This window comes from Herpailurus yagouaroundi, unplaced genomic scaffold, assembly GCF_014898765.1.
Source record: "Herpailurus yagouaroundi ecotype Mexico unplaced genomic scaffold, PumYag 196, whole genome shotgun sequence".
In the NCBI taxonomy this organism is placed as follows: domain Eukaryota; kingdom Metazoa; phylum Chordata; class Mammalia; order Carnivora; family Felidae; genus Herpailurus; species Herpailurus yagouaroundi.
The window spans coordinates 9,108,588-9,131,928 of record NW_024412427.1 but is presented as its reverse complement, the minus strand read 5'-3'; the positions used below and the strand labels follow the sequence as shown (position 1 = coordinate 9,131,928).

Here is a 23,341-nt window from a genome sequence, read left to right as displayed (position 1 = left end):
ACTTTTCTTCTTAGTAAACCAAAATCTATTGTTTTAAGTCTGTGGCAGGTTCTGTTTTAGGCATCTTCAATATATATTTTTAATCTCAACAAGTCTAGAAAATTAGGCATTATTCTTTTTATATTCTTTATTATCAAAAGAAAGACTTTCTGTAGTACAATACCATACTGCTCTTTAGCTACATGACTCTCATCTAGCAGAGACCTAATGATTTAGTATTTTACCTATTATGAAACACTAACATATATCACTAACTATGGTTAAGGATGAGACTTGAGCCAAACTTTCTAGGCTGAAACTTCAGTTCCGCCTTTTATTAATTGTATGTCTTCTTTGCTTCAATTTGCTCACCTGTTAAGTGGGATAATAATAGTATCTATTTCATACTGTTGTGAGAGTTGAGTTAATCCACCCAAAGCACCTAAAAACAGTGCCTCGCACAATACTTAATAAATGTCTGTTGTAACTTTGTTATTATTCAACAATGCAGTAGCAGTGAAAAGAACTTTAAGACACTTAACAAGTGCTAAGCATTAAGTAAAGAGACTGATAATTTACCAAGTTCTGATTTTTCCGAATTATTGAATGATTACTTCTAGATTTCAAACTATGAACTACACCTTCTTTGTTGTTTCCTCTGATCTAGCTTACCTTATCTCTAGTACAAATACGCTTCCTATCATCTACTTCACAAACACGGGCAAATTTGATAAAGCGCTGGTAATCAAAATTATTTTGGATTCCAAGATGATGGCAGTCCCTAGAAAGATTCCAAAGCAGAGAGATGAAATTTGTCAACAAGAAAACTGTACCTTAAGTATCAACACTAAATGTATATAACAATTTTTTATTTTATTCATTTATTTAAATAAAATGTATATATATTTAAAGGATATGAGGATTTCAACCAATTTTTCTGAAGTGTTCAGTGCATACCTGGCAAAATAATCCCATTTGTCCACATCAATGCCATTTCTTTTATTGGCCACTATCTCATAAAGGAAGCTTTTCTCTTTAGGACGCCCTTTGTATGGCCACTGGAAGACAAGAAAACTCACCAAAAGTTTTAGGATATGAACGAAATCTATTTACAAGCAAAGCAACTGTGTTAATCTAAAAATTATAAACAGAGGGGCGCCTGGGTGGCTCAGTCGGTTGAGCATCCAACTTTGGCTCAGGTCATGATCTCACAGTTTGTGAGTTCAAGCCGTGCATCAGGCTCTGTGTTGACAGCTCAGAGCCTGGAGCCTGCTTCAAATTCTGTGTCTCCTTCTCCTTCTGCTCCTCCCGGCTCACACACTCTCTCTCTCTCAAAAATAAATAAACATAAAAAGTTTAAAAATAAAATAAAATAAAAATTATAAACAGACACGTGCATGGGAATGTGAGATAAGTCAAAAAGTTCCACTCTTTCCTTCTTCCACCTAATTGCTAAACTAGTAGAAAAAGGAAAAGAAATGCTAAAGTATATGACATCCTGTTAATACCAAGCCTTGTGCCATTGAAAGGATTCTAACTCTATTACACGTCCCATAACCAACAAACTTTCTTCTTTTCTTGGTTTAAAAGTTTATTTAAAATTTAAGATCTGGGGCCCCTGAGTGGCTCAGTCAGTTAAGCATCGACTTTGGCTCAGGTTATGATCTTGTGATTCGTGAGTCTGAGCCCCACATCGGGCTCTGTGATAACAGCTCAGACCCTGGAGCCTGCTTCAGATTCTGTGTCTCCCTCTTTCTCTGCCCCTCCCCTGCTTGCACTCTGTCTCTCTCTCTCTCAAAAATAAACATTAAAAAAAATTACAATACAAGATCTAATTATGAATTAGTAAGAATGCTCTTCAAGCTAATGCTTGAATTCATGCATGGAAATAGTATCTTTCAAAGTAGTTGCACATCTAGTCAAAATGATATGTATTGTTCAAAGAATTTTTGAAGCTCCTATATTTTGGAAATAGAATATTTGCTTCAAAATCCAGATTTTTTGGCAGGGGTTGGGGGGTGAGGGGATGGTGCACGTGGGTGGCTCAGTTGGTTAAGCTTCCGACTTCAGCTCAGGTCATGATCTCACAGTTTGTGGGTTTCAGCCCCGTGTTGGGTTCTGTGCTGACAGCTCAAAGCCTGGAACCCACTTGGGATTCTGTGTCTCCCTTTCTCTCTGCCACAATGCAGGGCTTGAGCCCATGACCCTGAGATCAAGACCTGAGCTGAGATCAAGAGTCGGATGCTTACCAACTGAGCCACCCGGGTGCATCTAGCTCTTTATCTTATAAGTAGATCGATATACATTCAAGGCAAAATTTTTTTAAAACCCAAAGGCAAACTATTTTTCAACTTTTAAATTAAAACAAACAAACAAAAACAAAAACAGATTTTCCTTTGAACTATTCAACTTTTTTTCTAGGTCTTCATATATCTAAGTATTTCAGATATGCTATTTTTTTTAATTGATTTATTTTATTTTTTTCTCTTCTTTTAAAATTTTCTTCTATGAGCCCTGCCCCCTCCCATCCCTCCTCCCTCCCACTCCTGCACAGCTCTCCCTAAAGCACTCAAATATGTTAACTCTTTTAAAAATGATCTTATTTTGCGGGGGCACCTGGGTGGCTCAGTCGGTTGGGTGTCTGACTCTTGATTTTGGCTCATGTCATGATCTCACGGTCATGAAATCAAGCCCTGTGTTGAGCTCTGCACTAGGCATGGAGCCTGCTTAAGATTCTCTCTCTCCCTCTGTTCCTCCCCTGCTCGTGTACAAGCTCTCTCTCTCTTAAAGAAAAATTAAATTAAATTAAATTAAATTAAATTAAATTAAATTAAAGTAAAGTAAAATTTGGGGCGCCTAGATGGTTCAGTCAGTTAAGCATCTGACTTCGGCTCAGGTCATGATCTCGCAGTCTGTGAGTTCGAGCCCCATGTCAGGCTCTGTGCTGACAGTTCAGAGCCTGGAGCCTGCTTCAGATTCTGTATCTCCCTCTCTCTCTGCCCATCCCACATGGATTCTCTGTCTCTCAAAAGTGAACAAGCATTTGAAAAAAAATTTTTAATTAAATTAAAAAATATATTTCATTTTTAAATAATCTTTATGCCCAACATGGGGCTTGAACTCAAAACCCCGAGATTACCACTCATGTACTCTGCCGACTGAGCCAGCCAGATGCCCCAAACATGTTAATTTTAATGGAGAAACAGGACATGCCCTTTTACATTTTTCAAACAATGTTACTTCAGGCTTCTATATAGAATACTACATATATATTCATCAAAAAACATTTACATATGTATTTTAATTTGGGAGGTAATTTCTAAAGAAGTGTTAAGAGATGAAAAAAATAGATAAGCCTTTTTATTTTTTTTGCACTAAACAGTAGAAATACATAATGTATGTTATCATTTAGTCCCTCTAAAATAGCCAAATATCTCTCTTCAAATAGCTCTGAAGGATTAAAAAAAAAAAAAAAAAAAAGCTCTGAAGGAAACTAGAAAAGACTAGATGGAAAACACAGTCAATTCAAATTAAGTTGTAAACAAACTTACCAAAGAATCTTTGATTGGTGATTCAAGTGGTCCTGTAATTTGTTCCTTGATAAAGCATATATCTTCTTCAGGGATGAGACCGTAATGTTCCATGACAGCTTTGAGACCATTAGAATTAACTAGGTGCTCAAACATCTTCACTGAGCCCTGTTCATGCTAGGAAAAGTCAGCACAATATGATCTGTCATAGACTCTAGTCCATCAGGGACCCCAAATAATTCAAATTATTCTTGATTCCAGGTAATTCAGAGATAAGGTTCCAATGCATGTTAATTATCTAGTTCCCAACTACCATCTTACAGATATTTTAAAAAACCTGTTAAATTTGTCTGTAAACAAATAAACCTTTTACATATCATGTTCATTATCTCATAAATATATTTAATGAGATATATAATTTATAGTGAAGAAATATTGTATAGTACAGTACAAAAGAATATTACCCAGTCATACAGATGGGATCCTGCTTTAATGAATATCACTATAAAATTCAGTTCTATTGTGTCATCAGGCTTGGAACATTTGAAGTTACAAATTCTGTTAGCACTTCCATCTGGTGGTGAGAAGCAGTAACTGCAAACTTGCCACTTAAGAACAAAAGTGTTTAGAGTTCTAAAGTCAAGATCTAGGGGGGGGAATCTCAAATTGGCCTCTTTTTACTCATCTGTCTGCTCACTCATTCATAATTGTAAACATAAAATGATCCCCTGAAGATACTGGCACCATCACAGGTCTTACCAAAATCCGACTCAGTATGAAAACAAAACCCTGAATGGTCCTGTAACTATTTTTTGTAAGTGAATCAAGATACATATTAATTACAACAAGGAAAAACATAGTTCAGGTTTATAGTGAAGAAATCTGGTAAACATTGCCTTAAGTGATCAAAGTTAATGTCACCAGCATTGTGTTAAACAGAGTTTCCGTGCCTCTGATGCTAAAGAAGATATAATGTGGCATTCTGCCAAAAATACATAGTCTGACACTATGTATCAGAAAACTGCAAACTAAAGGACATATCAGAAACAACTCACCTGTACTCTTCAAAAAAATAACAAGATCATGAAAGATAAAGACTGAAGAATTGTTCCAGATCAAAGGAGACTAAAAAGAAATAGCAACTAAGTATGATTTATGTACGGACTGGGGAGGAATAAAGTTTTCTTTCTCCTTTTCTGCATGGACAATTGATGAAATTTGACAGAAACTATAAACTAAATAATAGTATAGCATCAGTATTAATTTCTTGATTTTGATACCTGTACTGAGGTTATGTAAGAGAATATTCTTGTTTTTAGGAAATACCCACTGAAGTATTTAGGAATATAGGGGTATGTCTACAACTCACTTTCAAATGGTTCAGAAAAAATTTTACTTTTTTTAAAGATTTTTATTTTTAAGTAATCTCCACACTCAAATGGATCTCAAACTTATAACCCAGAGACCAAGAGTCTCACACTCCACTAACTGAACCAGCCAGGCACCCCGAAAAAAAGTTATTTATACAGAAAAATTTAAGTCCCACAAAGATAACATGGACAATTACAATGAAAATTATAAGCAACTTAGGAATAAATATAACAAAAGATATAGAAGACCTTTATGGAGAAGATTATAAAATTTATAATAAAGGGCAAATGGCCAAAGATACTTAATAAAAGAAAAGAGATGAAAAGTTATTATAAAGTAATAATAATTAAAGTGTGAAATAGAAGAGAATCCAGAAGGATTCATCATATATGGAAAGTTAATAAATGTTGGGGGTGTGTTATAGATCAGTAAGGAAAGAATGAACTGTTCAGTAAACAATCATCCAGGTTTTAAAAAAAGACATTAGATTTCTACTATGCACATGCACAAAAATAAATCCACATGAGTTAAGGACTTATATGTGAAAGGCCAAATATCTATTATTTTTAAAAATCTAGGTATGGGGGCGCCTGGGTGGCGCAGTCGGTTAAGCGTCCGACTTCAGCCAGGTCACGATCTCGTGGTCCGTGAGTTCGAGCCCCGCATCGGGCTCTGGGCTGATGGCTCAGAGCCTGGAGCCTGTTTCCGATTCTGTGTCTCCCTCTCTCTCTGCCCCTCGCCCGTTCATGCTCTGTCTCTCTCTGTCCCAAAAATAAATAAACGTTGAAAAAAAAAATTAAAAAAAAAAATCTAGGTATGTATGTATGTATGTACGTTTGTATGTATTATTTGAGAGAGAGAGAGCAGGGAGAGGGGCAGCGAGGGAAAGGGGGGGAGAGAGAGAGAGAGAGAGAGAGACTCAAACGTGGGGCTCAACGTGGGGCTCAATCCCATAACGATGCTCAACCAAGCCAACCAGGTGCCCCAAAAGGTCAAACATATAAATAAAAGACATGGAAATGGCTGAGTAGATCCTATTTAGATCAGCCTTGCTGAAGAAAACAACTGTTAAGTCTGGACAACTTCCTAAAAGTACTGGAGAGCGACCAAAGTAGGCAGATGTCAGCAGGAAGTTAATACTTGGAAAAAAAGAGCACGGGGCAATATTCCAATTCTTTTATGGCCTTTAGTATGAGGCTCCCAGGAAGCAAAACTATAGAGAAACTATTGATCTCAGTTCATTAAAGAACCAGAATACTTCATCAACATTTAAAATTTGTTTCTCAAAAAGTACCATTAAAAAAAAAAAATGAATTGGAGGGGTGCCTGGGTGGCTCAGTCAGTTAAGTGTCTGACTTCGGCTCAGGTCATGATCTCCCAGTCCATGAGTTCGAACCCCGTGTCGGGCTCTGTGCTGACAGCTCAGAGCCTGGAGCCTGCTTCAGATTCTGTGTCTCCCTCTCTCTCTGCTCCTCCCCCACTCATGCCCTCACTCTCTCTCTCTCTCTCTCAAAAATAAATAAATATTAAAAATTTTTTTTTAATGAATTGGAGGGGTGCCTGGCAGGCTCAGTCAGAAGAGCATGTGACTCTTGACCTTGGGTCATGAGTACGAGCCCCACATTGGCTGTAGAGATTACTTAAATGAATGAATGAATTTGCAAGTAAGAGACTGAAGAAAAAATATTCACAATACATATATCTGACCATTATACATATAGTTACTATATATACTATTACATAGTTATGTAAGTAATTAAATCAACAATCAAAAAGCAAACAACAACATTTTTTAAATGGGTTAAGTGTTGAAAGAACTCTTCACAAAAGAAGATACATCAATAACAAAGTACAGGGGGGCATCTGGGTGGCTCAGCCTGTTAAGCCTCAGACTCTTGATTTCCACTCAGGTCATGATCTCACAGTTTGTGAGTTCGAGCCCCATATCCAGCTCTGTGCTGACAGTGCAGAGCCTGTCTGGGGCCCTCTCTCTCTGCCCCTTCCCTACACTTACTTCCTCTCTCTCTCAAAAATAAACTTAAAACACACACACACACACACACACACACACACACACACACACACACACCAAAAAAAACAAAGCACAGGAAATGGTATTCAGCATATATCAGAGAATGCCAAAAAAAAAGAAAACAAAACAACAAAAACCCAAAACCCCACAAAATACCACTTCACACTCGTTAGAAAGGCTAATCTAAAAAATGAAAGGATGAAGCTACAGAACAACAGGAAATCTCCCACAGTGCTAACAGAGGGCAAAATGGTACAACAACAGGGGAAAGGTCTGGCAGTTTCTTTTGTTTTTTTTCTAATTTTTAAGTTTATTTACTTATTTTGAGAGAGAGAGAGAGTGAGAGAGAATGCACGCAGGTGCGTGTGCACACAAGTCGGGGAGGGACAGAGTGTGGAAGAGAGAACATCCCAAGCAAGCTCCGTGCTGTTAGCACAGAGCTCAATGCAGGGCTCTATACCACGAACTGGGAGATCATGACCTGAGCCTAAATCAAGAGTCGGACACCGATGCTCAACCGACTGAGTCACCTAGATGCCCTTGGTTGGCAGTTTCTTATAAAGTAAACATGCACCTACTCCATGATCTAGCAATTCTACTCAGGTATTTTACCTAAAAGAAATGAAAACATTTTCCATAAAAATGTTTTGCAACCTTATTTGTAATAGCCAAAAAGTGAAAACAACCCAAATTATATTGAAGGGGAAAGTACAAACAAATCACAATTTACTCACACAAGGGGATACTACTCAGCAATAAGCAGGGATCAACAGTAATGCATGCAACATGATAGAATCTCACAATCATCATGTATGAATAAAAGCAAAACACTAAAGAGTATATATGATATGATTCTACTTACATGAAATCTAAGAATAGGCAAAACTAATCTATATTTAAAAAAATCAGAAGGTGATGAGGGAGAAGCAGCCATCGACTGAGAAGGGGCATAAGGGGATTTTCCAAGAAGATGAAGACATCTTGTATCCTGACTTGGGTAGTGATTACATGGATATATCTATTTGTAAAAATTCACTGAACCATGGTGCCTGGCTGGCTCAGTCAGTAGAGCATGTGACTCTCGATCTCAGGGTCATTAGTTTGGACCCAATGTTGGGGGTAGAGATTACTTGAGATAAATAAACAAACAAACTTAAAAAAAAAATTAAGATTGGTACCAACTTACTATATGTGAATTATTCCTTTATTTTTTAAAATTAAAAAAAATTTTAATGTTTATTTATTTTTGAGAGAGAGAGTGAGCAAGCTAGTGGGGGAGGGGCATATAGAGAGAGGGAACAGAGGATCCGAAGCAGGCCCCACACTGACAGCAGAGAGCCCGATGCAGGGCTTGAACTCATGGACCGTGAGCCTAAATCAAGAGTCAGATGCTTAACCAACTGAGCCACCCAGCTGCCCCTTGAATTATTCCTTTAAAAGAAAAAGAAAAAAAATAGGGGTGCCTGACTGTCTCATTTGGGAGAGCATATGACTCTTGATTTCAAGGTCATGAGTTTGAGTCCCATGTTAGGTGTAGAGATTACTTTAAAAAAACAAACAAACAAACAAACAAACAAACAAAGAAAGAAAGAGAGAGAGAAAGAAAGAAAGGAAGAAAGAAAGAAAGAAAGAGAAAAGAGAAAGAAAAAGAGAAAAAGAAAGGGAAACAGGGAGGAAGGAAGAGGGGAAGGAAGAGAAAGAGGAGGGAGGGAAGAAGGCAGGAAGGGAGGGAGGAAGGCAGGAGGAAAGGAAGGGAAAGAAAAGGAAAGAAGGAAAGAAGGAAAGAAGGAAGGAAGGAAGGAAGGAAGGAAGGAAGGAAGGAAGGAAGGAAGGAAATAGAGGTTGACATGGAAGGAGGATTCAGTACATATTAATATTCTTTACTCCAGATTCCAGAAATACTGTGTGGAAGCCAGCCTAACTTCACTTTCCAAAACCTGATTCAAAAAATATGGGTCAGCCACCTCCAAATCCCTAATAATAAAGTGGTTCATTTAATATAAACAATGAAACGTGGCTGGTATCAGTTACTTCATGATAAAAATGGAGTTAGCTATTATTTTACTTTTCAATAATATGATAGAATAGTAAAAGCATTAAATTAGCATCTAGAAAACCTGGTTTTCTACTGCTGGCTCCACCCTTTAACAGCTTTGTGATTTTTTTGTGTATCAGTTCAATACACCTCTGTGAGCTTCAAGTTCCTTTACACTTATAAAAATGGAGATAATGATTCTTCCTTTATAGACTACTGTGAGATCAAATGCAACATTATGTATTTGTATATGATTGCACCCTGAAAACTGTAATGGGGAAGTATACTATAACACAGCAATGGTTGCTTAAATAGTCTTTACTTTATTGACTATTGAATACATGAAAACATACCGTCCATTCCACATCTGGGCGAGCAAGTGGAATAAATCTTCCATCAAACATATGAGAAAATGGCCCATGACCTAAAAAAACAAAAGCCTTAAAACTGCTTGTAAACTGGTAAAAAGTGAAACTATTTTTTAATCTTTTTAGCGAAAACTGAATATCAACAGAAATTAATACTTTATAAGTACATTACAAAGAGGAACAAAAATCCTTCCTTCCTATTTTCTAAAACAAGAAAATAAGAAACAAAAACATATAGGAAAGTGAACTGCCCATGGAGGGGTCTTTGAGTCGTCAGAGCTCACATACATCTGATGAAAGGACAGTTCTGTGTAACTAAAAGGAATATTAATGAAAAACTTTGGCATCTTCAGATTGAATATTTGTATTAGAATAGTCATTTTAAGATCATCCACTGAGGTGGAGGAAGAAAATAATAAAACTTTATTTTTCTACTCTCATCCTTTTAAAAACATTTATTTTCATGTAAATTGTATAATTTACATAATACATTTTATAATAAATATACACACTTGGGTTTTTACTGCTGATGTGGGCAACCAAAAGTGGAGATCACTAGTTTATCTTATTCATAAGTGATTTTAACATTCCACTCATTTAATCCTATGAAACTTTGTTGACACACAACTCTGTAATTATCAGAATTTCTGAAGTGAGTTACTTGGCTAAAGAGGGACCCCACCTGGACCAGCCCTGGGCCTTTTTGCATGTCACAGTCTATAGAAAAAGGCTCATTAATGCAGTGCTCAGACTCCTAGACACTGACAAAGTTTCCCAATGATCCCCTCTAGAATCTGTTAAATTTATCATCTAGGAGTGGTACTGGTCCTGCTGAAATCTCCAAGGGGACATGCTAAAGAGAGTGCCTTATCCCCTTGACAATCTGGCTGTTCAAACACAGATACCTCCCTTTCGCTACCCTCAGGGCACACACAAACTCTCAGGATCCTCCAATAGGTAGGAATAAACTACAAAGACATGGCGTTGAAAACTCCTGTAAAAAAGAGGACAGTCTCTCCCTCTCTCTTAAGTTTATTTATTTATTCTGAGAGAGAGCGCATATGCACAGGGGGAGGGCAGAGAGAGGAGAGAGAGAATCCCAAGAAGGCTCCATACCCAGTGTGGAGCCCAGCTCAGGGCTCAGTCTCACAAACAGTGAGATAATGACATGACCTGAGCCAAAATCAAGAGTTGGACGCTTAACCAACTGAGCCACGCAGGCACCCGTCTTTTCTCTTTCTTTGTCAAAGAAGGATGATATTCTACTTGGATTAAAGTGGTCTAAGACCTCACATGGGTCAGGAGAGAAAAGGAGTTCTCTAAATGTGTTGTTAATCTGCTAGGGAAGATTATGTATTTTAGGTATGAGAAGAATGAATTTGATGAAGTAACTGACAGAAAATGGCAACAAAAAGAATAAAGGAAAGATAAAACTCCTATCATCCTAAATACAGTAGTCAAAAATCTCACTATTAGAAGGTCCTTTTGGGGCACCTGGGTAGCTCAATCAGTTGAGTGTCCTACTCTTGATTTCAGCTCAGCTCATGATCCCAGGGTTGTGGGATCAAGCCCCACATTGGGCTCCACAGCATGGAGCCTGCCTGGGATTCTCTCTCTCTCTCCCTGTCTCTCTCACTCTCTCCCTCTCTCTCTCCCTCCCTCCCTCTTCCCCACCCCCAGCTCCTCACACTCTCTGTCTCTAAAAAAATTTTTTTAAATAAAAAAATTAAAAATGTAAATATCCAAAAAAAAAAAAAAGTCCTTTCATATAACTTGTAGCAAAGTTGTTTAATGTGGGAAATACATTTAAAGACCACAAAAAATAATAGCAAAGCTTTGAGCTTATGAATCATTCTAGGAAGAAGCAATGGTACATTTATATTAATGTTAACTGCAGAATTAAAACACAACTTTCAGGGGCGCCTGGGTGGCTCAGTCGATTTAAGCATCTGACTTCGGCTCAGGTCATGATCTCACAGTCCGTGAGTTCGAGCCCCGTGTCGGGCTCTGTGCTGACATATCGGAGCCCAGAGCTTGCTTCAGATTCTGTGTCTCCCTCTCTCTGACCCTCCCCCGTTCATGCTCTGTCTTTCTCTGTCTCAAAAATAAGTAAACATTAAAAAAATTTGCTAAACACAACTTTCATATTTCTTTCCATTATTAGATTTTTTTAATTCCAAAAAGAGATAACTTGTTATGGTTTTATGTTAACAACTTTGGTTCTTTGTACAGCATACCGAGATCATGACAGAGGCCAGCAATCTGAACACAGAGCACATCCCGTTCACTTATCTGCAGCTCTGGTTGTTTTTCACGCAGTGCACGAACAAGACATCCCGCTAGATACCCTACGCTGCAGAGTAAGCAAAACAAAACAACATAAAGTCACTCTTCCGTTTGAAAGATGATACTTCTGGAACTCAAGAATTCTAATATGTTTCTCAAATGTTTTAATATATTTCTACAACAAGTTAACAGAATAGTCGGTTTGAGAACTAGGCAGAAACACAAATAGAATCCTCAAAGCAGGACCTATTGGCTCGCAATCAGTTAATCATTAGGGAAGCGCAAAATCAAAACCACAATGAAATACCCCCTCACACTCATTAGAAAAGCTATAAAACAAAACAAAACACAAACAAACCCCCCCCCACACGCACACAAAACAAAAAACAAAAAAACAAATGTTGAGCAGGATGTGGAAAAATTGGAACCTCGTGCACTGCTGTTGGGAATGTATAAAATGGTGCAACTGCTATAACAATATGGTGGTCCCTCAAAAAATTGAAACTAGAATTACCATATGATCCAGCAGTCCCACTCGCGGTATGTAACCAAAAACACTGAAAGCAGTGTCTCAAAGAGCACACCCATGTTCCTAGCAGCACTCAGTCGCTCTGCACCAGAACTCTGTCTGGCTCTCCCTGCTCCTGTTCTGGGCAAGCCCAAGTCTAAGTGGATGATGTGATCATTGAGGATTTGTCAGGCTACATGGAATACTACTTATATATTCCCAAGAAAATGCCCCACATGGCAGAAATGATGTACACCTGATAGCAAGAAGCTAATTAATATGATTTAAACCAATAAAGGGTTGCCAAAGAGATTTAGTTAATGGCAGACCTTGTGCCCACATCGTGTGAGAAGACGTCTCCTTATGCTCACTGTGCTTGCAATAAAAACTTTTTTCAGGCGCGCCTGAGTGGCTCAGTTGATTAAGCGTCCGACTTTGGCTCAGGTCATGGTCTCGCAGTTCATGGGGCACCTGGGTGGCTCAGTTGGTTAAGCGTCCTACTTCAGCTTAGGTCATGATCTCATGGTTCATGAGTTTGAGCCCCACGTCAGGCTCTGTGCTGAGGGCTTGGAGCCTGGAGCCTGCTTCAGATTCTGTGTCTCCCTCTCTCTCTGCTCCGCCCCCACTCACATTCTGTCTGTCTCTCAAAAATAAAATAAACGTTAAAAAAAAACTTTTCTCAAAAAAAAAGTCAAAGAGGTAGAAGCAACCCAATGTCCTCTCACAAATGAAGGGATAAACAAAATGTGGTATAAACATACAAAAGAATATTATTCAGTCTTAAAAAAGAAGGAAATTCTCACACATGCTCTAACATAGATGAACGTTGAGAAAATTATGCTAAGTGAATTAAGCCAGTCACAAACAGATAACTACTGTATGAGGTACCTAGAGTAGTCAAATTCATAGAAACAGAAAGCAGAATGGTGATAGCCAGGGGCTAGAGGGAGAAGAGAATGAGGAATTGTTATTTAATGGAGAAGAGTTTCAGTTTTGCAAGATGAAAAAGTTCTGGAGTTTGGTTGCACAATAATATGGATACATTTAACACTATTGAAGTACACTTAAAAATGGTTAAGATGGTAAGTTTTATATCCTGCGTATTTTACCACAAGTTTTTTTTCAAAAAAGCAGGACCTCTGGTTTTATAACATAGATTGAAGATAAAGTGCCCAACAAATGTTAAATGCACTTTTAGCACTTCCCTCAGAAAGTAATTCCTGAGTGAATACAGTATCTTTCTTTCTCTGCTTAAACCCTAACTCCACAAAGCTGGGACAACTGCTACCTTGGTCTGGTAGGGCCTAGTAAGTTTTCAATAAATATTTGCTGATGAATGAATAAACATCTGAATAGACACTTGTCTTCTGGCTAATTAAAAACACTTCAAAAACAAAACACACACACTTCAAAACAAACAAACAAATGTAGAACAGTGTGAGTAGTCCATGAAACCTAGAAAACTGTCTAGTTTTTTCCACCCCAGCCCATGTTCTCCTGGTTCTAGATTCTATAATGGAAAAGCAGACCAAATTCTCAACTAGTTGTTTGTAACAGAGGTGCCACCTTTTCTACGCTTGTGAATGCTCTTCTGATTTACACATTTCCTGCTAGGTTAAGAATATTATCTGGTTTCGGGGCGCCTGGGTGGCTCAGTCGGTTAAGCATCCGACTTCGGCTCAGGTCATGATCTCACGGTGTGTGAGTTCGAGCCCCCCGCGTCGGGCTCTGTGCTGACAGCTTGGAGCCTGGAGCCTGTTTCAGATTCTGTGTCTCCCTCTTTCTCTGACCCTCCCCTGTTCATGCTCTCTCTTTGTCTCGAAAATAAATAAATGTTAAAAAAAATTTTTTTTAAGAATATTATCTGGTTTCAAAGGGCAATTCTTTATAAGACTAAACAGGAAAATTAAGTAATAAAATTTACAACATTAGTTATATCAGTAACCAACCCATGTTTAAACAAATATGTCATCGAAATGGCCTGTCAATAGATACTTTCATTATCTTTCCAGTGAGGATCTGAATTGGCTTATAAGAGTACATAAAATAGGGGCGCCTGGGTGGCTCAGTTGGTTAAGCGTCTGGCTTTGGCTCAGGTCATCATCTTGAGGTTTGTGAGTCCAAGTCCCACATTGGGCTCTGTGCCGACAGCTCAGAGCCTAGAGCCTGCTTTGGATTCTGTCTCTCTCTGCTCTTCCCCCACTCATGCTCTGTCTCTCTCTCTCTCAAAAATAAATAAGCATTAAAAAATTTTTTTAAATACATAAAATATAGCAAGGTAAATCAAAGCCTCAATTTTCTCAACAAAATATGGATATTATTACCATTTTGTAAAACTATGCTCTAAAAGATCATTATTTCATAAGATAAGGAAAGTACTGGGGCACCTGGGTGGCGCAGTCGGTTAAGCGTCCGACTTCAGCCAGGTCACGATCTCGCGGTCCGTGAGTTCGAGCCCCGCATCAGGCTCTGGGCTGATGGCTCGGAGCCTGGAACCTGCTTCTGATTCTGTGTCTCCCTCTCTCTCTGCCCCTCCCCCGTTCATGCTCTGTCTCTCTCTGTCCCAAAAATAAATAAAAACGTTGAAAAAAAAATTAAAAAAAAAAAAAGATAAGGAAAGTACTTAAATAACTGTAAATTCCCCATCAACTGCCTTCTTACCCTAGACTGTGCTCAAATCGGTTGTGCGAAGCGCCTGGAAAAATATAGTAACTGCCACCCAACTGTTTGATATATCGAAGCCGCTGAAATTGAGGTGTGTCGATGATTCGGATGAGGAGAGGGTGGAGTTCAATGTGGCCATGGATAGGATCATTAATGACCTAGAAAATGTTTAAATTAATATCAATAACAATATATAATTCCATCTAAAATTTTTGTGCAGCCGTTCCTATCTACAGTGAACAATTAAAGCTATTCAATTGTTCTCAAGTAAGAATACTTCTACAGGAAATAACAAGATATTAATATCATTACCTTATTTAGGTATCACTACCAGACAGATCAAGTATATTGGATCTGGGTATATTTTACTTCTTCTTAATGGATTCTAATATAGAAAAATAAGGAATTCAATTTTTTTTATGATTTGATTATATGATTTGATTAGTCTTTAATATGTATATGATTTGATTAGTCTTTAATAAGTTAGTCTTGCATTCAAGTTAAACGTACTCATTTAACACACTCATTCAGATCATATAAGCCTTATTGCTATAGACAATGTGTCTGTTTTTTTCCTAAATGTATCTATATGGTACCCATTAGGAAGAGAGGGAGTGAGGAAGAAAGAATGGGAAGCTTCCTACCATATAGATAAGAAATTTTGGGCAGGAAAATGAAATTCTATACTACTCAATGTCACTCAGAAATACCTATACTTAGTGAAGATAAATTTTACAATTATTTATTACTCTAAGCTTAAACAGGGTTAAATACAGGTGAAGATTTAATGTCCCTCAGTGTTCATGGGGCGCCTGGGTGGCGCAGTCGGTTGAGCGTCCGACTTCAGCCAGGTCACGATCTCGCGGTCCGGGAGTTCGAGCCCCGCGTCGGGCTCTGGGCTGATGGCTCAGAGCCTGGAGCCTGTTTCCGATTCTGTGTCTCCCTCTCTCTCTGCCCCTCCCCCGTTCATGCTCTGTCTCTTTCTGTCCCCAAAATAAAATAAAAACGTTGAAAAAAAAAAAATTAAAAAAAAAAAAATAATGTCCCTCAGTGTTTCTTAAAATAAAGATACATCTTAACTATCCATAACCGCCTTTTAAAGAGAAAGACAATAAAAAAGGAGTGGCCCTTGTGTGGCTCATTTGGCTAAGTGTCCGACTCTTGATCTCGGCTCAGGTCATGCAGTTTGTGACTTTTCAGCTGATGGCATAGAGTCTGTTTGGGATTCTGCCCTCCTCCGCTTGTGTTCTCTCTCTCTCTCTCTCACTCACTCAAAATAAATAATAAAAAATTTTTTTAAATGAAAAGAAAAAAGGAACTTAATAAATGATCTGATGCATGATTTTCAAACTGCTTCAAATTTTTCCATGAAGTTCCTTAAAAATGTATGGAATTCTGGGAGGTGAAGGGCCTTGTCTACTGCCATATTCTCAGAACTCATCACGCAGCGTAATGCCTGGCACACAGTAGGAACTCAGATATGTTTTAAATGGTTACTGTTGAACTGCCATTGCAAAGATACAAATATTTTTTAAAGGTTTATTTATTTTTTTGAGAGAGAGCATGAATGGGAGGAGGGGTGGAGAGAGAGGGGGGGACAGAGGATCCAAAGCAGGCTCTGTGCTGACAGCAGTGAGCCCAATGAGGGGCTCAAACCCACGAACTGTGAGATCATGAGTTGAGCCGAAATTGGAGGCTCAATGGACTAAGCCACCTAGGTGCCCCAAGATACATATGTTAAAATTCTTTTTTTTTTATTTTTTTTATTTTTATTTTTATTTTTTCAACGTTTATTTATTTTTGGGACAGAGAGAGACAGAGCATGAACGGGGGAGGGGCAGAGAGAGAGGGAGACACAGAATTGGAAACAGGCTCCAGGCTCTGAGCCATCAGCCCAGAGCCTGACGCGGGGCTCGAACTCACGGACCGCGAGATCGTGACCTGGCTGAAGTAGGAAGCTTAACTGACTGCGCCACCCAGGCGCCCCAAGATTCTTATAGTTAAAGTGTACCATGCCCATATATAGATATATACAAAATATGAATTACAAAAGCTCTATGCTGTAAAGAAGCTTAAAGGGTCATCTGGTCCAACATTTGAACATGCTAATGATAAGGAAGTCATTTCCTTTAAAAACAGCCCAATTCAGGGGCGCCTAAGTGGCTCAGTCGGTAGAGTGTCCGACTTCGGCTCAGGTCATGGTCTCATGGTTCGTGAGTTCGAGCCCGCATCAGCCTCTGTGCTGACAGCTCAGAGCCTGGAGCCTGCTTCAGATTCTGTGTCTCCCTCTCTCTCTGCCCCTCCCCCACTCGCACTCTCTGTCTCTCAAAAATGAATAAATATTAAAAATTAAAAAAAATAGCTCAATTCAAGTTGTGCATCAACAGCCTGAGTCAAGTAATGCCTAGAATTTATACCTTTGTTAAGCAATATGTAATGTATATTAACAAAGATTAGATTTATGACTGGTGAGTATTAATTTTTTTCACCTGCTCTATAAAGTCACTTTATCACTATCATAAACTGGGTGATATTGGGTGTCTGGGTGGCTCAGTTGGTTAAGCGTCCAACTCGATTTCAGCTCAGGTCTGCTTGGGATTCCCTCTTTCCCCCTCTCTCTGCTCCTCCCCCTCACTCACTCTTGCACACTTGTGTATATATACTCTCTCTCTCAAAATAAACATTAAAAAATATATAAAATCATTAAAGCTATCAATTTCATGACTATACAGTGACTCACTGACCAAAAAGTACTTAGGAACTTCAAAATCTATTTGCAACAAATGTAATTTATAATTTATAAATATGGTTAGGCAGTTTTCTGTTTTTGATGAAACATAGAATAAAAGTGAGTAAATGACACTGATTGTCTTTCTTTTTAACTTTTAACCTTTACTTTAGAGGGAGAGGGAGATGTGAGTGGGGGAGAGAGGCAGAGGGAGACTGAGAATCTGATGCAGGCTTCACACTCAGCCCGACACAGGACTTGATCCCATGACCCTGGGACCATGGCCTGAGCCAAAATCAAGAGACACTCAACTAACTAAGCCACCCAGGAACCCCGAAACTGGTGTCTTGAACATTACTTCAAAATTATTTTTGCTGCAGGGGCGCCTGGGTGGCTCAGTCGGTTGAGCGTCTGACTTCGGCTCAGGTCACGATCTCGCGATTTGTGGGTTGGAGCCCCGCGTCGGGCTCTATGCTGACCCCTCAGAGCCTGGAGCCTGCTTTGGATTCTGTGTCTCCTTCTCTCTCTGCCCCTCCCCAACTTGTGCTCCATCTCTCTTTGTCTCTCAAAAATAAATAAATGTAAAAAAACATTAAAAAAATATTTTTGTTACAAATTTTGTTGCACTGTGAAAATGTGGTAACAGAGATCATCTGAGATGATCTCACCTAATAAAGAAAACTTATCTATGTCCTATCTGAAGAGAATACTCTGTGCTGCCCTTCTCATGAAGGAATGAAGGACAAAATAGATTGTAGGCAATTTTCTTCCAACTGCAGGACAAAATTGTTAAATATAATCTTTAATAAGTGATCACCCTATTTAATTTGTCATGAAAAGAATGAGGTATTTTAATATTAGGTAACTTTTTCAGAAAGGGCTAAAATTTGATTATTCAAATAAAATACTTGCTATAAGAACCACTACTTGGCCTATAAAAGAAAACTCTTGTAGGACTGAACCAAACACATTTATTAAATATTTCAAACATGGGGAGTTTGGCTGGCTCAGTCAGGGGAGTGTGTGGCTCTTGAACTCAGGGTTGTGAATTTGAGGCCCATGTTGGGTGTAGAGATTACTTAAAAATAAAATCTTAAATTTTTTTTTTCAAACATGATTTTCTTTTTTTTTTTTTTAATTTTTTTTTTCAACGTTTATTTATTTGTGGGACAGAGAGAGACAGAGCATGAACGGGGGAGGGGCAGAGAGAGAGGGAGACACAGAATCGGAAACAGGCTCCAGGCTCCGAGCCATCAGCCCAGAGCCTGACGCGGGGCTCGAACTCACGGACCGTGAGATCGTGACCTGGCTGAAGTCGGACGCTTAACCGACTGCGCCACCCAGGCGCCCCAAACATGATTTTCAATGGGAAATAAGCAGACTGACTGGCAAGAGTAAAATTGAAATATGTATTCTCATAGAGATCTGAGATAACTTAAATACTGTACAAAATATACCAAACACAGCTAATGAAAAATGTACATGATCATTGCAAAAGGGTACAAAAGGGGATTTAGATATCCTACACCTTCTTCCAGGTCTGAAACTAAGTTTTCTTAACCTACAGAAGTCAAAAGGGTGAACAATAAGATAAAATTTCTGTCACCAATCAAGAAACATTTCTTTAATTATGATACCAGAGAGTCTGTGAAAAATGCACATTCACGGGCCTACTGTAAATTCCCACAATCAGAATTTCTGAGATGGAGGGTGGGCAGTTGACCACTTGTTAAAATGATTCTTGGGACACTAATTCCAAAAAACAGGGCCTTGAATGTCTGGAAGGGGCCGGGAGATGAAAAATAAGAACTAATGAGGGGCACCTGGGTGGCTTAGTCAGTTGAGCACCTGACTTTGGCTCAGGTCATGATCTCACAGTTTGTGGGTTCAGGCCCTGTGTCAGGCTCTGTGCTGACAGCTCAGAGCCTGGAGCCTGCTTCAGGTTCTGTGTCTCTTTCTCTCTCTGCTCCTCCCCCACTCGTGCTCTTTCTCTCTCTCTCTCTCAAAAATAAATAAATGTTAAAAAAAAATTTTTTTTAATAAGAACTATTGATAGATGAAACTCTAGGAATGTATCCACCCTGTGGACTAATATTTGACACAAAAATTTACCAGAGCTGACAAGAAAATTCAGCACAACTTTAAAAGTTATTCTCTGACTAAGGGGAAAGCAGAGCTATGTGTGTCGATGTGGAGGATGCTCAAAAGTATAATAATAATAATAATAAAAATTTTTAAAAAGTGATGTAAAATGAAAGTTTAAAAGGTTACTTACTGTTTATAATTTTTATAAAGCTTAAAAAACATGTAGAACAACACTATACATTGTTTATAGCTATAGATATACATGTAGTGAAAGTAAAAAACATTTGTGAAAATGAATAAACCCAATTCAAGATGGCACTTATTTTGGGGGAAGAATGGATGGAAACAGAATCTACAATGGGTACAAAAAAGACTATATTGTTTCTAACATTTTGTTCTGAAAACAACAGATCTGAAGCAAAATTAGGTAAAATATTAAGATTTAACAAGCTAGGTAGTTGCCTACTTACATTTTTCTGTATGCTTAATATATTTTAGTTTTTCTTTTGGTTTAAATATTTTGTGCTTATTTGAGAAAATGCAGTTTAGAAATATAAAAATCAATTACAATTCTATTACTGAGAAGCAGATTTCCTCCCATTCTTTTTTTTTTTTAATGTTTTTTCTTTCTTATTTAGTTATTTATTTAAAAAAATTTTTTTTCAACGTTTATTTATTTTTGGGATAGAGAGAGACAGAGCATGAACGGGGGAGGGTCAGAGAGAGAGGGAGACACAGAATCGGAAACAGGCTCCAGGCTCTGAGCCATCAGCCCAGAGCCCGACGCGGGGCTCGAACTCACGGACCGTGAGATCGTGACCTGGCTGAAGTCGGACGCTTAACCGACTGCGCCACCCAGGCGCCCCAGTTATTTATTTTTAAAGTAGGCTTCACGCCCAACATGATCAAGACCTGAGCTTAAATCAAGAGTTGGACGCTCACAGAAGTGCCTGGGTGGCTCTGCTGGTTAAGTGTCTGACTTCGGCTCAGGTCACGATCTCACAGTTCGTGGGTTCAAGCCCTATGCCGGGCTCTGTGTTGACAGTTCAGAGCCTGGAACCTATTTCAGATTCTGTGTCTCCCTCTGTCTCTGCCCCTCCCCTGCTCGCTCTCTCTCTCTCTCTCTCTCTCTCTCTCAAAAATAAACAAACATTAAAAAACAAATAAAAAAAAAGAGTTGGACCCTTACATAATAGGGGCATCTAGGTGTCTCAGTCAGTTCAGCATCCAACTCTTGATCTCAGCTCAGGTTTTTTGTTTTTTGGTTTTTTTTTTTAAGTTTATTTATTTATTTTGAGAGAGAGCAAGGAGGAGGAGGGGCAGAGAGAGGGTGGGACAGAATTCCAGGCGGGCTCTGTGCAGACAGCGCAGAGCCCTATAGGGTTCAAAGTCATGAACAATGTGATCATGACCTGAGCCGAGATCAAGAGTCGGACACTAAACTGACAGAGCCACCCAGGCACCCTGTTTTTATTTTTTTAAGTTTATTTATTTATTTTGAGAAAGAGAAAGAGAGAGAGAGAGAGAAAGAGAGAGAGAAAGTAATGTGGGCACATGTGCTAACAGGGGAGGGGCACAGAGAGAGGGAGAGAATCCCAAGCAGATTCTGCCCTGTGAGCTCAGAGCCCAGAGCCCGATTTAAAGCTTGATCTCACTAAGCGTGAGATCAGGACCTGAGCTGAAATCAAGTCAGACACTTGACTGACTGAGCCACCCAGGTGCCCACAGCTCAGGTCTTGATCACAGGGTCGTGAGTTTAAGCCCTGTACTGGGCTCCGTGCTGGGCATAAAGCCTATTTAAAAAGAATAAAATAGGGAGCGCCTGGATGGCTCAGTCGGTTGAGCGTCCGACTTCGGCTCAGGTCATGATTTCACTGTTCGTGAGTTTGAGCCCCACATCAGGCTCTGTGCTGACAGCTCAGAGCCTGCAGCCTGCTTTGGATTCTGTGTCTCCCTCTCTCTCTGCTCCTCCCCTGCTTGCACTCTGTCTCTCTCTCTCTCTCAAAAATAAATATTAGAAAAAAAATTTTTTTTAAAAGAATAAAATAAAAAGTCAAAAAAACATAATAAACTCAGATTCTTCTTACCTTCATTGCATCAACATGAATTTCCTTCAGTTGCTGGATATAATTATGCAGCTTCTTTCTGTCACCCAAAGTACTAAAATTATAACAGGATAAGCAAATCCGTCATTATTTGCTTAATAATAATCCCTGGAGTATATAATAGCATATAATCAACTCTAAATTATCTACACTAATAGAACGAGAAGTCAGATTAAAAGGAACAATTAATAATTCAAACATACGCCCCCTCTAAAATTCTCCCCCGAGGCTTCTGCCCTTGATTCTCCTCTCTTGGTAACTCAGACTTCAACATCTCCTATGTCTCTACTTAACGCTCAATTTATACTTCAGACTTATTTTAACCTAACTGAAGTTGCCATCTTCTCTCACAACCCTGAATCTGCATGGTTCAAGGTAGTACACGGAATTATAGCATAGAGATAATGAAAAAGGACTTTGAAATTAGAACTGGTTCACATCTGCACATGGAATCTGTGTGACCTTGGGGGCAGGGAGAATCACTCAACCTTTTTTAGTATACTAATGTTCTCATCCATAGCACAGGGAAAATATTATCTACCTTACAGAGCTGGAGAGGGATTAAATAATGTATTCAGCACTGCAGTTAATGATAAAGACCCAGTTCCTTCCCTCAAGAACTAGAGAAATTTAACTATGATTACTGGTGTCACAGAAATCATCACTGATTATCAATTCAATATTTACCCTATCAGAAGTATTTTAACTATAAGAATTTAGGAATCTATTAGTGTGAACAAGTGATAAACATGTGAACAAAGTTCACATGATAAGTCCATGAAGAGATTTTTAAATTTATTATGGTAATGGGTTACAAAGGTCCAAGTCTGACTTATGAACATTGGATGTGACTTAGGCACAAATCCAATATATATGAAGGCAATAGCTTTACTTATACCCATCTCTTTTGTCAGTAATCCCTTGTAATGCTTCAGTTTGAGAAATAAATTTAATAGGATTTAATGTAAACAGCTCAAAATCCTGTAATTGGTTATCCGGCTTCATTTACCTAATTGGTCCAAGCAAATTAGCCTGACACTTGGCTAATTATCAACAGAAGCAGCATGTAAAGGGGCAGAATTTACTGACCTAACAGCTAATTAGATTGAAAAATAAATCTTTTGCTAAAAGTCCTAGATACACTTAGAGTCAGAACCGCTACAATTGGCCTCTTTATCATATTAAATTGTACTACAATCTAAGAATCACTTTCTTGGGATACATGGAGGCATTATTACAGCTGATAAATCATAAAGCAGCATACATTGTGTTTTCCTATTCTCCTACCATCCTCATTAGTTTGATATAACAAGCAGAGGGAAAGGCCAAGCTTGGAGAAGTACTTACAGGTCAGCGATAACGGAGTCAGGTTAAGTATCATTGCACAGTTGAGCACAACCAAGAGTTACAGCATAAAATACCAAACCTAAACCAATCTCATTGCTTAGTATTTACTTGAACTGATACTCGGTATTCATTACTTAATAAAACCCAAAAAGAAATATTCACAAAGTAATTGCTGATTAAAGTCTATAAAATTAGGGGCACCTAGGTGGCTTGGTTGGTTGAGTGTCTGGCTCTTGATTTTGGCTCAGATCATGATCTCACAGTTCATGGGACTGAGCCCCATGGTAGGCTCCAGCCTGTGGT

The 23,341-nt window shown here is 38.7% G+C and overlaps 1 protein-coding gene across 3 annotated transcripts in view; it reads right to left on the bottom strand.

Moving 5' to 3' along the window:
* Positions 1–23,341, bottom strand: part of SAMHD1 (SAM and HD domain containing deoxynucleoside triphosphate triphosphohydrolase 1) — a 56,126-nt gene that overhangs the window by 25,113 nt on the left and 7,672 nt on the right. For all 3 annotated transcript variants that reach the window (XR_005782027.1, XM_040447115.1, XM_040447113.1), the window contains exons 3-9: positions 21,674–21,746; positions 14,771–14,931; positions 11,553–11,668; positions 9,301–9,371; positions 3,531–3,686; positions 937–1,037; positions 652–760 (exon numbers count right to left, since the gene is read on the bottom strand). Coding sequence is in view for 2 of the 3 variants with exons in the window: in XM_040447115.1 (XP_040303049.1) it covers positions 652–760; positions 937–1,037; positions 3,531–3,686; positions 9,301–9,371; positions 11,553–11,668; positions 14,771–14,931; positions 21,674–21,746 (787 nt within the window). In the remaining variant the exon portion in view is untranslated. The remainder of the gene's footprint in view (positions 1–651; positions 761–936; positions 1,038–3,530; positions 3,687–9,300; positions 9,372–11,552; positions 11,669–14,770; positions 14,932–21,673; positions 21,747–23,341) is intronic.